The 17,096-nt window shown below is 34.4% G+C and overlaps 1 protein-coding gene across 1 annotated transcript in view; it reads left to right on the plus strand.

Moving 5' to 3' along the window:
* Window positions 1-17,096, plus strand: part of LOC136031429 (methylmalonyl-CoA mutase, mitochondrial-like) — a 49,105-nt gene that overhangs the window by 30,092 nt on the left and 1,917 nt on the right. The window contains exons 5-11 of the mRNA XM_065711002.1: window positions 284-616; window positions 4,035-4,343; window positions 4,905-5,094; window positions 6,637-6,899; window positions 9,199-9,294; window positions 13,675-13,821; window positions 15,768-15,984. Of these exons, the coding sequence (XP_065567074.1) occupies window positions 284-616; window positions 4,035-4,343; window positions 4,905-5,094; window positions 6,637-6,899; window positions 9,199-9,294; window positions 13,675-13,821; window positions 15,768-15,984 (1,555 nt within the window). The remainder of the gene's footprint in view (window positions 1-283; window positions 617-4,034; window positions 4,344-4,904; window positions 5,095-6,636; window positions 6,900-9,198; window positions 9,295-13,674; window positions 13,822-15,767; window positions 15,985-17,096) is intronic.

Raw genomic sequence — 17,096 nt, forward strand, 5'->3', positions numbered from 1 at the left:
CATTCTGTCCGAGAAATTTCTTGTTCTTTTAATAATTATTTTTTTTTAACAAATCTTACTTGGAGAAAAAATAGGAAAGAGACCTTATTCAGGATGTTATGTTTTTTTTTGTGATTCCTATTGGTTGATATCATATCAACATTTAAAGCAGACAAGTGAAGAAAATAATTTATGTCCTTATCAGGTTTTGGCATTTCTAGTAAAATTTAGAATTGTCTATTAAGTTATAATAATCTCTTTCATTGAAATGTCGTTGTAAAATAGTAAATATTTTCCTTAATAGGGTGTTAAACCAGAGCAGCTATCAGGAACAATCCAAAATGACATTCTCAAAGAGTTCATGGTGCGGAATACTTACATTTATCCTCCAGAGCCCTCCATGCGCATCATTGGTGACATCTTTAGTCATGTATCCAAAAACATGCCGAAGTTCAATTCGATAAGTGTATCTGGCTATCATATGCAAGAAGCTGGAGCAACTGCTACGATTGAATTGGCTTTCACAATTGCCGATGGCTTAGAATATATAAGAACTGGACTTCAGGCTGGTTTGGATGTTGACAGCTTTGCTCCGAGACTGTCCTTCTTTTTTGGTATTGGCATGAATTTCTATATGGTAAGCCTAATCCTATTATGGTTATTATAATCTTATGTTTGCCTAAACTCTATGTCACTGATTGAGAAGGTAAGATTAGCAGGGACGGACGGAGAATTTGCCCCTGTGGGGAATCCCAAATCCTATATAACATTCGGCTTTGCACATAAAGTTTAAAAAAGTCTATTTAATAGTAAGCCAGATTTGCATTTTGTGTAAAGATACCAAAAGGTTTGAATTAACCAACCAAGCTGTGCTAGCTAAGTCGCTAGAGTGCGTGATGGCTAAGATTCTTGATCGCAGGGTCATGGATTTGAGCCCCTATGCTTAACATTTTTCTTCGTTGGTTAAAGACACAGATAAATAACAATATAAACATAAAAAAAACAATATAGTTTTTTTTTTTTTTATAAAGTCGTGATGGTGGATAAAAACTCAATATTAGACTTGGGTCATTTATTAGCCAAAATTTGAGGCAATATTAGATCTGAGTCACTTTAGATACAGAGTTCGATTAAAGGCGAAATTGGGGGAGCGGCAGTCTTTTTTTCGTGACTGACTATTTCTAGAATTATTGTTTGGTAAGTCTATTATGTTTTTGTCTCGCAAATGTGAGATTAAGCTGAATATCCTGGGGAAATTTTGTCGGGGTGGGGGAGGGGAAGAGGACTCCGAAGCAGGGTTGCCACCACGGTCAGTTCCGAAAATGCTAAAGCTGCCCAAATTTGCGTGCTACATGGCGGTTTTCAGTGCTATAGCCTACTTCAGTAAAATCGACTGTAATAGTGCTAAAATGGTGTTTTGTCCTTTTTTAGCAGCCCTGAGCACTTGCTTCAGTTCTACACATAATAAAATAGTGCTAAAAAACACTTTCGTGCTGCAGGTGGTAAGCCTACTCAGAACTTTGTGCATGGGGGTGAGGGAAGATAATTTTCCTCCAGTCATCACAAAAGAGTATATAAATATTTTGTTTTTACTATTATTATTTTTTATGCCTCTCGTATGACTGGCGTCACTGTTATTCTGAAACTAAACCTAAAACGTGGGTAGAGTACACAGAACATATAAGAAACTGTGGAAAGATCACGAGATCTGAAAAGGAAGTGCCAAAATCCAAGGACATCACCCCGTTTGCTTTCATATTAGGGAAAGACAAATTGGTTAGAATGCTGAGGTCCCAGGGTTATCAAGATCTATGGTTCTTCCGTAGGTATAAGAGTTGATTTGAGTAGGTGTATAAAAGTAGTGGTATAAGAAAGTGTTGAAGTGTTTTCAAGTTAGTGTATCGATTTATTTTTATTAATCAGCTTGAAACAAATTGGACGACTGCGATCTTCATGCTGAAGATTTTTACTTTGTTTTTATCAGAAAAGCACAAATTGAAAATTCGTTTTTTTTACCTTCTCGTCAAATTCCGGTTTTCTAAGTAGAAAAATTAAACACATTAATTAGTCGTTTTTAGAAGCCTGTGGACATAAACTATAACCTTAAAAAAATAAAACAAAAAATGAATTCATAGACATACTGTTAGTTCAACCTCAGGACACGATTTTTATGTGTTTCAAAAAGCTTTAATTTAAGAGTCATCAGTCGAAACCATTGTAGAGAAATTTATACGGTATGATCATCTCCTATTTCAACCATTAGACAAAGCTGGACCGGGATGCTGCTCCTCTGAAGAACATAGAAATCAGAAGAAACACAAGTGACATCAGATTTTTTCATGGGTTGGTAGGCACGCGTATGGCATCGGTATTCACAGCCTGGAGAACAGGAAAAGAAATTAGATGAATCGAGCGTCTAGGGAATCAAGGAGAATGCAATACATTGAAGAGATAAAAAAGAAAAAGGAAAATAATTGGTCTGGCTATAATAATGCAAAAGGTAAAGATAACATTGGTATGAGAATGGAAAGAAAAACAAAGAATGAATTTATAAGGATAATCAAGGTAAAAATAAGTTTTATTTGAACAATGCCATAACATGATGACATTTGATTAGGAAATTTGGCGCTTCGTATTGATATTTCAGTCCCATAGTGATGTCATGTTAAAGCTAAATAATTAAGCCACAGAAAAATATGGAAGCTAGGCCATTGGCGGATCTACTGAGGGGCCATACCCCTCTCCTTCTGGCTCCAAGCATGCCCAGGACAAAACAAAGTTTGATTAGAAACTGACAAGCAACTTAGTAAATAGAATGATTCAATAATTTAAAATAATCTTCATACAATTCTGAATCATTCTAAGTTTTATGCCAAACTTGCACGTAACCCGAAATTGGAAAGATAATGAAAAGAATCGTGAGGGTCAACTTAATGAGTCATAAAAATGGTTTCTGATGAGAAGTTTTACCTAATTTGCAAGTTCATGACAGAATGTTCAAAACAATAATAACAACAAGCATTGCTTTATATTCTTCTTAAAATACAAATACATTTCTTTTGATGTCCTTCAATTTTCTGAAAACTCACTAGAATTTCACGACAAATAATTGTTATCAGACGTTTGGTATTTTCTTGGAAAGAGCTATTCCACCAGTTGTTAGAAGAAAAACAAAGGTCCTACATCAGATTTCAAAGGACGTCTTTATGGCCCAGACAAAAGAATGTAAAAGAGTAAAAATTTAAGGGAATGTTTTCTCTTACCAAGAAGAAAAAAGTTTTGAAACCGAATAGATAATCTGTGCTAAAACTATTAGGTTGTCCCTTTGTGGTAAAACATTTTGTGGAAAATTTAAAATAGTCCCACGCTTCGTGGATCCCACTATATATGAAATTCCGGCTATTTTCCTGTTGCAGTGTTGATTAGAAGTTAGCACTAGAAATTTCTGTATTTTCCAAAAATTTAATCCCAACCCCCTTTTATAAATGCTGGATAGACCACTCAGTTAAGTCACAAGTCATACCTGTGAGATGGAACAGAAGCGAGCGAACTGCTTCGCCGGCTCACCCTCTATTTTTATGCTTTCACAATCATGAATAACACAAATTTGCACCACTTATCAAAGTTGCTCGAGCTACTGAGAAAAATACACTGGCTAGTTTACACAGAGAAAAAGGCTTCAATCTTAGTCAGATCTTAATATACGATCTGCCAAGCATACAATTTTTTATGGCTATTTTATATACATTTTCGGAAAATTACAAAGCTTAAAAAACATATCGTTTTTGAAAATTCTGTAAGACTGGATATTTTCATTTAGAAAATAATAAAAACATTGGAATTAAAAACAAAATCGTGACATGTTTGTACAAGCTGGCCAACATAGCTGTGTTTCAAATTTAACTGATTTGGGAGCTCGGTCTATTAGCTGAAAAAGTTGTTATTTAGACTTTCAATCTCTCCATGTAGACTTCATTTCATTTTTAGTAGTTTTCGAAAATTCTAATTTTAATACTTGAACGGTTCTGTGTTTAATTCTGCCTAATATTCAACAGGAAATAGCGAAGCTTCGTGCAGCACGGCGACTCTGGGCAGATCGTGTGAAGCATCATTTTAACCCAAAGAATGCAAAGTCGTTGCTTCTTCGCACTCACTGTCAAACATCTGGATGGTCACTCACTGAGCAAGATCCATATAATAATATAATGAGGACAACAATTGAAGCCATGGCTGCTATTTTTGGCGGCACTCAGTCACTACATACTAATTCATTTGACGAAGCTCTAGCTTTGCCGTCTAGATTCTCAGCAAGATTAGCGAGAAACACTCAAATCATCCTTCAGGAAGAGACTGGTATTCCTAAGGTAAGGTTATGTTTTAACCTTATTTTTATGTTATTACTTTTATTATTTTTGCTAAAAGAAGACTGATTTTTTGATCTTTTATAAGCAAATCTGAGTTACGTTAAATCGGTTATGATATTAGTGCTTTTGTTACCTAGGAGGAATAAAGGTTTTAATTCAATCTATTTATTTTCAAATGTTATAATAATTGATTATTCAAAGTTGTTATAGGGGAGAAATGAAACAACTCCTTTTCTATTTTTTTTTGTTTTCTTGAAGGTACCATGAACCAAATAAATGATATACCAATAAAGACTGATACAGGATGAAAAATTGGCTGAGAAATACTATTTAATAGTATCATGTTGGAAATTATGATCATGTTGCTAATTAACGAAAGTAGCAAGCGATATTTGAGAAAAGAAAACAGAACTTTTTACTGTTTGGCACTATTTAAAAAACTAGAAAATGTAGAATTTTGTGAAAATGAAATTTTTTATGTTTGTCATTTTTAGTATCAACATGCCCTTAAATCTTACTATTCAAGACTCGAAAATCTCAGAAATAATATAAACGTTTAAGGTTATCGACCCATGGGCAGGATCTTACATGATGGAAACTTTGACAGAAGAAGTATATGTCAAAGCGAATCAGATCATTGATGAGGTTGAAAAAATGGGAGGTATGGTAAAAGCGACTGCATCTGGCTGGCCCAAACTGAAAATCGAAGAATGTGCGGCCAAAAGACAAGCAATGATTGATAGTGGTTCAGGTAAGACTTGACTTTGGTTTGCCACATTTCTGAAAATATTAAAAAAAAGGGAGTTTTGTGTGCATTATTCCCATAGGCTTTTTGGTTTGAGTTCTTCTTTAACATTGGTAATATTGTTTATGATTTAAGTTGCCATTTCCTAAAAGGCTTTAATGCTTGATTTCTGAAACTTAGATAATAAAACTGGGAGAGATTTGCGTGTATCCTAAAGATATGTTATCCTGACAACAAGTAGGTGTAACCTGGGTAAGGGGGAAGCCCCCCCCCTTCGCAAAAAAAAATGATTACGAAAACAATGACAGTCCAATTTAGCTATTCCATCTATGTATCAGGTTGGGGTATGCTCTTATATTTTATTCGCCTCCTTAAAATTCCTGTTTATCATATATATATATATATATATATATATATATATATATATATATATATATATATATATATATATATATATATATATATATATATATATATATATATATATATATATATATATATTCATATAATGAACGCTAAGGAGAATGAGCAGTCAGCTCCTTTCAGGGGTACGTATGGGAAAATAGGAGGAAACAACAGGTGTCTAAATCCCTCCACCTCTAATATTTCCTTTCATTACATTTGTGAATAATGTGAAAAAGTTAAATCGTGATTCTCTTTAAATGTTTTCTGATTTTAATGGGCACTAATAGTAAAAATATATAGTCTAGAAAGAACTTGACCAGAAAGCCAATCAGGCCAAGCTTGTTCTTTTTACGTAATTGAGAATACGTTTGCTAAAATGACAGTTGTTACGCTCGTTCATTAATCGTGTTTGGGGCGTACATGATTCAAGATTTTTGTTTAGCACACAAAATAGACTAATACAAATTTTTAAAATCTAGCTAAGAGGGAGGTATAATACAAACGAAGGCTACCTATTATATATAAAAATTAATCATAAAAAAAAGTCGCGGTTTCTCCCCATTAAGTGAAATACTTTCGAAAATCTAAAGGCATTATTAGGCGTAACAATATATGCTTGACAACTTAATGGCGCTTGTGTTCTCTTAAGAAATATTTGGAGACGAGCCTGCCGTTGAGGAGGAACGTTTGGAACCGGGTCGCTTTCTGCAATCTTAAGACTTTATAGAGCCCTTTTATAGTATTTATGTGTTTTTTCTTAATTTGAGCCCTGTCCAAATCCTTGTCCCCATTTCGGAATAAATTACCACGAACGTGTCTTTTTAAGTTGAAAAAACGCTGAATACGTTTGCCAATTAATGCATAACACTTTATTTCAAGGATACACTAAAAAACATCACCTTTGAACTATTATGAAGAATTGGCACTTTATAATTTCAAATCGCACTTAACCCTCAACGGTCAGTCGTATTTACTTAAAATGTTGAAAGAGGAAGGAAGCGATGGAAGAATTTCCTTTTCAACCAGCGTAACTCTTTTATAACCCCCCCCCCTAAAGAAAAAAACTGTCTGTGTGTCTCCCATACTGATTGTTTTGTTAGTTTCTTCATTTCATAATTTCTAATAGTTCGTTATATTTTTTAGAGGTAATTGTTGGAGTAAATAAATACAGGAGAGATCAAGAGGACGGTGTAGAAGTGTTATCAATTGATAACAATGAAGTGAGAAGAAAGCAAGTGGAAAAACTTGAAAGGATCAGAAGCACTCGTGATTCACAGCGCGTCCAGGAAACCCTTGATGCTCTAACAAAAGCAGCAGAAGGAAAAGATGGCAACCTTCTTGCCCTGGCAATTGATGCAGCTCATGCGAGATGCACTGTTGGTGAAATTACACAAGCAATGGAAAAGGTAGGACTACACATAATCTGAGGATTGCTTCTTTTACCCTAAGTTCACACCAAAAAAGCGTTGGAATAGGCAACGTTTGTGAACTGTGTTAAATAGAAACTTTAATTGCCGTTGGGATTCCACAGAATTGCATCTTCCATGGCGGTTGCTTTGAAAACAATCAAAACAACAATTTAAACGATTGTTTCTTTAATGCAGGGAAAAAATGGGTGAAAAAAGATGCATAGCTGCCCTTTTTTCAACACAATAATTGGTGGTCATAGCAACTAAAATCGATTCCCTTGATAACTTAATTACTGTGACAATTTAATATTATTGTTGTGTGAACATCTGTATCTTCTTAGAGTTAATGAACATTTTTGTAGATAGTGATCATCGATAAAAGGAATAGAAAGGGCTCCTTTCTCTTTTCTTTTTTTTACTAGTTTCCGAAGAATTAAGAGGAAGAATCTCAATTTCACATCACTCGAATCCAAGTGTCACTGTCAGCTACTAAATTTGGACTTAAATTCTTCATCTTTGACTCCCATTAACATCTCCTTCGGTTTAAAGACTATCCCTGAATCCACTACTATATAAGTCTCAGTGAACAAAGAACTAAAGGACTTGATCTAGAGCCTTACCGTGCTATGTCGACTATGAGGTGTAAGATTCTTAATAGCAAAAACTAGCAAAGGGTTTCTAATGACGTGCAAAGAATAGTATTTTATTACTTATTTTAAAATGACTTATGAATCCGTTTGCTTCTTCTGTTTCATATTGTTACTCTCTGTTTAACATTGGTATTCGCTGATTTTTCTTCTGAACTCGTTCTCAGGTATACCTTTTAATAATTTGTACAGGTGTTTGCATTCAGCGTCTTAGTACTAACTTTATGCTATTTTGATGATTCAACTATATTCTGTAATAACCTGAAAAATCTGTAAGAACAGTACTGAAACTGTAGTCCAGTAAACCCTCTAAGCATAATTTATTGTAAAATATAGTACACTGAAGTATAATGACAACATTGGTCTTATCACATAGCTTTTATTCCACTTGCTGAACAAGAGCATTTGTAATTGAAAATATTAAATTAGAAAATGGGCTTTTAGGACACTAGAATGGAAATTATGGTAGAATGAAAAACACAACCCAACAATGGGAGGTTAGATCCTCCCCTCCGTCCTCTCCCAGAAAGTAAAAAATTACTGTGAGTATTTTTTGTCCGAGGGATTTTTTTTCATTGCCCTAAGCTTTTTTCCTAAAAAATCACAATTTTATGGTTTCTGTTTTGTTTCTGCTAATGTAAAACAACTGACTAAGCGCACTTTTATAGTTTTGACTACATTTTTTTTTTATTTTGAAGTTTAGTTAAACTTTGGGATATGATTTTCAATCGGTCGACTTTATATAAATAGAAGAAATCTTTCGTATTTCTGCTTTATTTCTTTAATGTGAAAAGGCACTTTGACTTTTGATTAATGTTTTTATTGTGAGATTTTATTTATTATTATTTTTAAAATTAAAGCAAACTTATGGTTACCGATTCTTTTCTTTTAATATGAAAGCGCCTAAAAAGATTGCCTGCCCCCTTGAAAAGAGCAGTAAGTTTGATAAACGAGGAGACGTAAAAAATGCAATTCAATGGTACTTTCTAAATTATACACAAGACAAAAATGTGAAAGAAAAAAAAAGAGACACAGCACACTAAAAAAAATAGTCCTACAAAATAGTGAAAATATGAATATACTTGTGAATTGATACCCTTTAAATTTATTTTGTGTTTCAGGCAGAATCGTATATTTTACAATTTAAATCACATTAAAATGAACTCATTTACGGATTGCAACGCGTGGAATCAACTCTGAAACTAAAAAGCTTCGACGTATTTGGAAATTCTCTTGACTAATCTTTCGATTTAAGAGAAATTGGTGTTCTATACCCAGTTTCATACTTTTCTCTCCTCTCCGTCTTCCGTTTAGTAGCTAATTTTTGAAAAGCCAGTAAAGTTCTTACAATTATCAAACAAGTCTGTTCAGACCATGGATTTGTAAATCTTACAACCCCTTTTGACTTGTGTCATACTTGTCTGTATTTTGATTATTATCTTTGATTCGACAGTATCCATAAGTTGAAATCATCAAAGAAAGCTTGATTTCTAATCAACATCTAGTCTATGTTTTTATCTCTCCTTCAATTCTTCTTCTTTTTCTGTGTTTGGGCATACTGATCAATGTATCCTTATGTATAATTTCCAATTTCATCATGGTGTAGTGCATGACGTCTATTTTTATTAATAGCAAAAGAATGGTTTCAGGTTTATGGAAGACATGTAGCTAGTGATCGATTAGTTTCTGGTGCTTACAAGGCTGAATACGCAAATCAAACAGAACTTGATGTTGTTTCAAAGAAGGCAAGTATCTTGCGTTATAAGCGAACTAGTCGTACTACTATACTTTAACTCATTTTCTACTATTTACCAGTTTCTGAATGAAAATCCTTTTGGGGTTACAATAATGAATAGATAGTTTGATTTATTATCAAAAATACCATTATCTTATTTGAACCATTTGATTACCTGACTTTTTTTTCGTATCGCATAGGGTTCTATAACTCCTCTATCTGAAAGTTATTTTCAATTGGGGTTTGCTGATCAGTGTGAGCTATGTTCGTTTGAAGCCAGTTCCAATGTTTTGACTTAATAATGAAAAAGGCGGTCAATTTTTGAAGGATCAGGAAATCATTGACGATTCACCAAGCAGCAGGGTACCAACTCGACAGGGATTCTGTCTGGAATGGAACCTCAGGTACCATAAGCGTTGTTCCCTGCAGTTGCACCCATTGATTATTGTCTTGTATTAAACTACAAGAGATTATGAATTATTGATTATAACTTCCATCTCTCTGGCTTAGGGTTTAAGTAAGCTGCTAAATATAGTTAGGTATTTCCAATATCCTTCTATGAACTAGAAAATTCTCTAAGTAATAAAGAAAAGCAACAGGAACATTACCCAGCTTGTTTTTCAATTTGTATTTTGAAATTGCATCCGTTCTGTTTACCCATGGCTAGGTTGAATGCATCGAAATTATTACAGCAAATTAAACTTAATGAAAAACAAATTCAACATTTAGAATTAGAAATAATCTTTTCTTTAATTAACAATATGTCATTCTCTGTCAACCTCTGAAATTGCTAGTATTTCTGAAGATACATTCTTTAAAATTTTCAAGTGATCTAGTCTTTCGACATGAAAAGTCTGTAAAATTTGAATCGCTTAAGACCAATAGCACCCATTGAATAATCACCCGCTCACTAACACTAAATTCTTGGTTAAAAAGAGCGTTAGGTAACTCTTTAAACCACATTGACCTGTCATAACCAAATAAAATTTGAAGAAATGGAGGTCAAAATTTTTTTTTAAGGCCAACAAAAATAGTGGACGTCGGAGACGAAAATTTCCTGTGGAAATCCCTTCTTCAGCGCTATTAAAGAAATTATAAAAAAAAACATCACTGACCCTACACCCTAAGGTAAGACTCCTGAAGTGTACCTGAAGGGCAGAGTATTGCAAGTCCAGTCTGCAAATCCGCTATGCTAGGGTGACTCAAATCTGCAACCTAAGATTTAAGCTCAAGAATCAGGAATCCACGACCATCTTCAATTTATAGACAAGATGTATATAAGATTATATCAACTTTAGCCATCCTCATTCAATTCAGTCGTTTTACCCTATATTCGAAATTTTTTATTGCCATAATAGAGAAGCGTCTCATAGAAACTAATGATAGGATATAGAGCATCGAAACGCTATTTGTCTTAAAAGACTTAATTGACGAACAAAGACCCCAAGGCGTCAGCATAGAACCGAAAAATTGCCACTTTGTTCGGTATCCCTCTTTAGATTTGGAAGACGCATACCGAGAGAAATAAATTAAAGCGAAATTACATTAGATTGATCTAAATGATCTTCAACGCATCACTTAAGAAAAAGCTATCACCAGAACCAGAATTTGAAAATGGCATACTACGTTAAACGATGGCGAATCATACCTGTGTCACAGTTTCCCCAGCCTGATATCATCGGGAGAGGATTGTAATTCTGCAGATTGATCACATCATGGTATAATTTTGTCAATTTAACTTCGGCCCTCATTTAAAGAAGAGATATTCCCAAAAATAGAGTATAAAATACAATGATACGCATAACCAGAACAAGTCGTGTCAGTGTCGCCGTTTCTCCAGCTTGTTTCCCTTAAAACGAAGGGCTGCAACTCGGCAGATTGATTAAAAATTGGCGCTATGTTTATAGTTACAATTATTTTAAGAGATTAGTAAACAAAAGAAAACTTTAACAAGCTATTGACACCATCGCTGCTGACTTTCCTAGTGTTTTTATCTCCATTTATATGTTGAGTTGCTAAATTGACTATGTTGTAAATGTCCTTATCTTATAGATATTATGAATAGTTGTGCTTGCATCTTGGAAGTTAAACCTGCCATAAGTTACTTGGAACAGATATATCAAAAATAAACTATTTGCCTTTTTAAGCAGCGACATATTGTTATAAATGTGTAAAAAATAACACATCTCCATTCATCCAAAAACTAGAATAAACAAGAATTTTCCTGAGTCAGGATTAAACTCAGGATTAAAAGCTAAGTGATATCCTTCATAGTCACTTATGGTTGTAACTCAGGCCGATTTTTTATGCCAAAAAGAAGAAAGAATTGCGTCAATTTGTACACCATTTACTGAAATGGAGGTTAAATTCTCGTTGTCCCGCAAAAGCATACTTTCAGTGTCGTAGAAAAGTCAATTTGCCGTGAACATTGCCCAGGCCACTTAGGAAGCCCTAAAAGTTAGAGCTCAGCTAGCTGCGAGAAACTATTACTTGGTCCAAATGAGCATTATTTAAGTTGTGCAAGGGTAGCCAGTGTCTCCGTATATCCTCTGTGACTCGTTGGAGAGTGTTAGCAGTGGTTTCCCCTAAGAAATGGAGTCAGAATTCATTGTTCGAACCTGTTCTGGAATTGTTTGAAAGGAAACTTTAGAGGTCTTGGGGTCCGTCTAAGGGCTGATTCGGGATGGGAAGCTTATGTTTCTGACCTAGCTTGCTAATTTTTTTTTATACTCTCAAGGGCAGAATATCCGAAGGAAGTCTGAGGGCTATTGTCATACTCAAGGAACATAATATGGAAGAGATTAGAGCTACTCTTCTGTTACGTTACAAGTTTGTAATGGTTAAATTTGTTATGTGCTTCGAAAATTATACGGAGCTAAATTGAGACTATCTTACTGTTACGATTTCGAACATCGATTATAACAATTAGAAAATAAACAGCTAGAGTTTTCATATTTTATACAGGGAAGTCGTCCTGTACCTACCCAATTTTTTGGCATACTAGTAGATAATTTATTCTTAGTAATGTGTTGTTTTCTCTTAAAACTTTAGAAATGTAATTATCTTAGACTAAAAAAAATTGAATTTCTTGGTGAAATAAAACCAAGTAAGATCAGGGACAGTTTATATCATCAGCTTGATAGTATATTAATCTAATTTCAATGGATGTATTCTTCGGAATAAAGCAAGGATCCATCACCGATTATCTGTAACAGCGCGTCTCTTCATGCGCAGATTAGCCTACCTATTAGTTGCATTTCAAAAGGGAAGGATACATCAGTGGTTTGTTACGCGGACAATCTATTAAATCCGTGCCAGTCAATAGCTAGTCTTCAACGGAGTTTTGATAACCCATCTGATAGATATCTTCAAATAGGACTAAGTATGAATGCTGTTAAGTTCCAAGTCTTCTTCTGTATTTTACACGGTAGTTATGTGCCCGGTAGTGTCTGTCTAGGTGATAGTGAGGTGGCACCCACCAATGTGCTAACATATTTATGTCTTCCAATTGGATCTTCGATTAAGAATACACGAAAGCTCTTGCTTCGGAATGCTGAACGCAAACTTAGAGTTGCTTATACTAGTGTGGCTACATCGCAGATAATATGGAATGGAAAGCCCTTTCTTGAATATATGATAGTGTGGCTCTCCCTCATATTCTATATTTGATCCCCGTTTTGGGACATTTTTACTAAATCTGATAGTCGAGTATTGCGAAGTGCTGGTTTAAGTACGCGAAGTTTTTGCTTCAGGCCCCTCGGTGGTTCAAGAATAGGTACATCGTTAACAGTTTTGGTGTGGTGGAACCGGTTCAGGCCAAGGATGAACAGTTTCAGAAACTGTGTAACCAGTCCTCTTCTCACTCATGGAAGGGCACACGATCTAAAATTTGGTATTATCAGTAATTTGTGTATATCCTCATGGCATGTTTGTTTTGTTTTCCTTTCTTTTATTGTACTGCATCGTTTCCTTTTTTTGTTTATAGATAGGTAATAAAGAACATTCATTCAACTAAAAGAAAAAAATATATCAAATAACAGGTCTGCGAAGACAAGGTCTTGCCATCAAAACTCCTTTTGAACTAAAATTTTACGTTGAAATAAAAAGTAATAAAAAGAAAGTATTAAGACATAAAAGCAATCATGAAGCTTAGAAATGCAAGAAAACGCCAATAAGATTTGACGCAAAGTGAAGAAACGTTGAGAACTCTTCGTCTATTTCCTGAGTTTTGAAGATAATCCTTCCGCTCAGTTGTTTTTAAGTGAATTTGCTGGTCAGGAATAAGATTACCTGTTTAACATTAAATTCCTTTTTTTTGTGCCAAAGAATCTTTTCTTCTTGGTGCCATACTTCTCGGCTGTATTTATTGTTAAATCTATATTTAACTTAGGTTGACGAATTTGTGGCAATTGAGGGTCGAAGACCTCGAATCCTCGTTGCAAAGATGGGACAAGATGGACATGATCGAGGGGCGAAGGTCATTGCTACTGGTTTTGCTGATCTAGGTTTTGATGTCGATGTTGGACCTCTGTTTCAGGTATATTTCTACGAATATATAAGGCATCTTAATGTTCAGTTACGTTCGTGATTTCCTACTGTATTGTTGTCGCTCTAATAGAAAAGATTTTTGGCAAGGTTAATATTTAAAAAAAACTTTTGGTAAAACGGTTTTTGCTAGTTATTGATTGAGCTGCTAAGTTGTTTCATTGTGAAATTGACTCCAAAAATTTGGATCGAGGACCAGGTACCAATCAGAATTAGGAATCTGAAAATTAATTAAGATAAAAATTCGCTTTTAGTACGCAGAATTTTAACCCTTACTTGAAAATATTGACTATATTATAACCATTGAAAATTCAGTTAAAAGGCTTATGAACATTAACAAAATTGAAAAGTAAGATACTTATTAGTTAATAGTCTTATAATTTCGCTTTCTATCATTTAGGTAAAAGACCTTCTGCTGCCAAATATCAATTTAGATTCTTATTGTTTTACCAATTGAAATGTCATCGAGGAAAATCTATCGTTCCCTGAACCAACCCCCTCCCCCTCCTCCCTACAAAGAAAGCAAACAAACAAAACAGAGTTAACTTATTAATCATCATCACATTAATTATTTATATTTAAGAAACTATTACAAAATTATATAAAATCATATTTTATGATATACGTAGATTGTACACTATTTTATAAAAGATATATTATGTCTTGGAAAATTATATTAACTTTAACTGTAGTTTTGCATCTTCGTTGCACATACAAAGCAGCAACTCTTCGGGATACTTTCTTTTATCTGTTATCTTTCTGTTACACTGAAATGTCGCCGACCTTGCCTGTAGACAGGGTCGCTATTCGCATGATTTTTAATCTTGGTTTGCTACAGCAGCTGTGAATAGACTCCTTGTGAATTTTCAAGCTATTCTGCTATGCAGTTTGCTGTAGCTTCACCTGAGTTAGATTCAGTTTATATACTTTAAAATTGATTGACTCTCAATGGGACTCTTCTCCTTCAATGAGTGCCGCGAAGAAATAGGGAGCAGAGTTTAAGTGTTCCCAGGAAAGTGATCAAGACATGCGTAAACCGAAATAAGTAGTTAATCGAAACCGATGGTGTAGATCTTAATACTTCTTCCGTTGATACGATTTATTTTTGCTTTATGCAGAGAAAACTTAAAACTTATTTCTGGGTAATTCTAATTCAACGGTAAACGAACAACACTAAATAGAACATGCAAGATTTCCACCGTAAGGTATTGTTGCAATGTTGCACCGCAACTGTAAATCGTGGGTACTAGGGGTCTCGCTCTTTCCGCCTCGTGCTGCCAGAAGCTAAAACTCTCTGAGAGATACTTTGCAATAAAGACAGTAATTAGTATAAGATTGAAAGAATTTAGAGTAAGATTAAGGAATGTTGAAGATTACAAGAAAAAAAAATCAACTTAATAGAAGAAAAGCTGTTCTTGTTTTGTTTTTCTAGATTGAACGTAAAACATTTACTAATAAAAATAATTACCGCAAAATCATAATCCCAACCAACGGAGAAGAGATTTTGAAAGCAACACTAAGATCTTCAGACAGAAGGAAAAATAAGAAAAATAAATAGAGGAGACTAATCTATCGCTATTATAATGCAATCCAAAGTTTAAGCCAGATCTATCAATCATAAGCGGTGCTTTGACTATAACCCGAATTTCCAGGATTTCCCTAAATTTCTTGGGTTCTCCAAAATCTCTTAACGATTTTTATTTTGTGTAAACGTTCATGTATTCACAAAACGTTAGTTTTCAGGGAGACTTTGAGAACTCGGTTTCTATTCGTTAAAATATGGAAAGAGCCGGAGAAATGCAGGGATAGTTAAAAATCTGAGAATAAATTCTTAAATCCTTGCATAAAATTAATCTTCGAGGCACAATTATCATTTAAGAACAATTTTTTGAATGAGGGATTTCTTAGGTAATTTAAGTTAACTTTAACGTGTTTCAGACTCCAGCTGAAGTTGCTCAGCAAGCAATTGATGCCGATGTTCACGTGGTTGGTGTGTCATCTCTCGCTGCAGGGCATAAATCACTTGTACCTGAACTATCGAAATCACTCAGGCAAATGGGACGACCAGATATTTTGATTATTGTTGGTGGCGTCATTCCTCCGCAAGACTATGATTTCGTTTACAAATCTGGTGCTTGTGCCATCTTTGGTCCAGGTAATTGTGATTTTTCTTTGTTTAGTGGCGTCCTTTATGTTATCCTCGTGTCATATTGAGAAAGGCTATACTCTGATTTTCGCGGGATTTGGGGTTATTCCAAAGAAACAAAAAATCTGCACGAAAATTCGACCAGGTCTTTCTCCCGATATAAACTAATTGAGAATAGTGTCATTAGGGTGGATTTATTAAATTAATTAAGAATAAGATGATTGTTGCTGGCTGTTAAATATTTTTTTGATATATACTGACTTGTAGCTATTTAGCCATTTGAGAAAATAGTAGAAGAAACACCGTATCTGTTTTTGCCCAAAACAGTAAGGGTAAAAAACAGTAATTAACAAATCGAATAAAAAAAGTAACGAGGGAAAGAGGCCGAAATCGATTTCCATTTTCCCGGTTTTATTCTACGACAAAATAGGAACAACCTGATTTTACAAAAATAAAACATCCGTCTTAACAAATATCTCTATATTTTCAGGTGTTTTTGTAGGTTTGCTAGCGTAAAGGTTAAGTTTCTTTATTCACAAACAGAAAACTACTTTCAAAAAATACAAACGCTGCACTTCTGAAAAATCTGACGTTTTTGGTGGCTTTTACTGATATAGATTAATAAAAAAGATTAAAAAGTAAAAAAGACGACATGAAATAAAACTTATTACTTTAAAATATTCGAGTTGCAAGTGACTTTGCAGTTCTTCGTGAACACTCTTTCCGGGTATAGAACCTATTAGTGCTAAATACAATGTCACTGGGTATTGAAGTTGCAGGCCCTGAAAGAATCGAGCATGCATATTCATTTCACTCCGAGTGAGTATAAAGGTAGCCACTTCAAAATTCTGGTGGATCATTACTATTTTTCTTGATATTCATTTCTTGCTTTTGAGCGCAGAAACTCTCCTTAAATGTCTTAATAATATTTGCTGCTAGGCTGGCAATGCTTAAATTCCTTATTTTGTTCGCAGTTAGCCTCAGAGAGTTTATCTGTAACCCAGTCCTGTCCTCTTGATCAGGAGTCTGGTGATCTTTCAATTTAATAATTATAGCGGCAAATAGTAAAGTGTTGGTCCAGGACTACCTGGTACACCTAGTTGATTTTATAATGCTGAGAA

Source organism: Artemia franciscana, chromosome 1 (genome assembly GCF_032884065.1).
Source record: "Artemia franciscana chromosome 1, ASM3288406v1, whole genome shotgun sequence".
In the NCBI taxonomy this organism is placed as follows: domain Eukaryota; kingdom Metazoa; phylum Arthropoda; class Branchiopoda; order Anostraca; family Artemiidae; genus Artemia; species Artemia franciscana.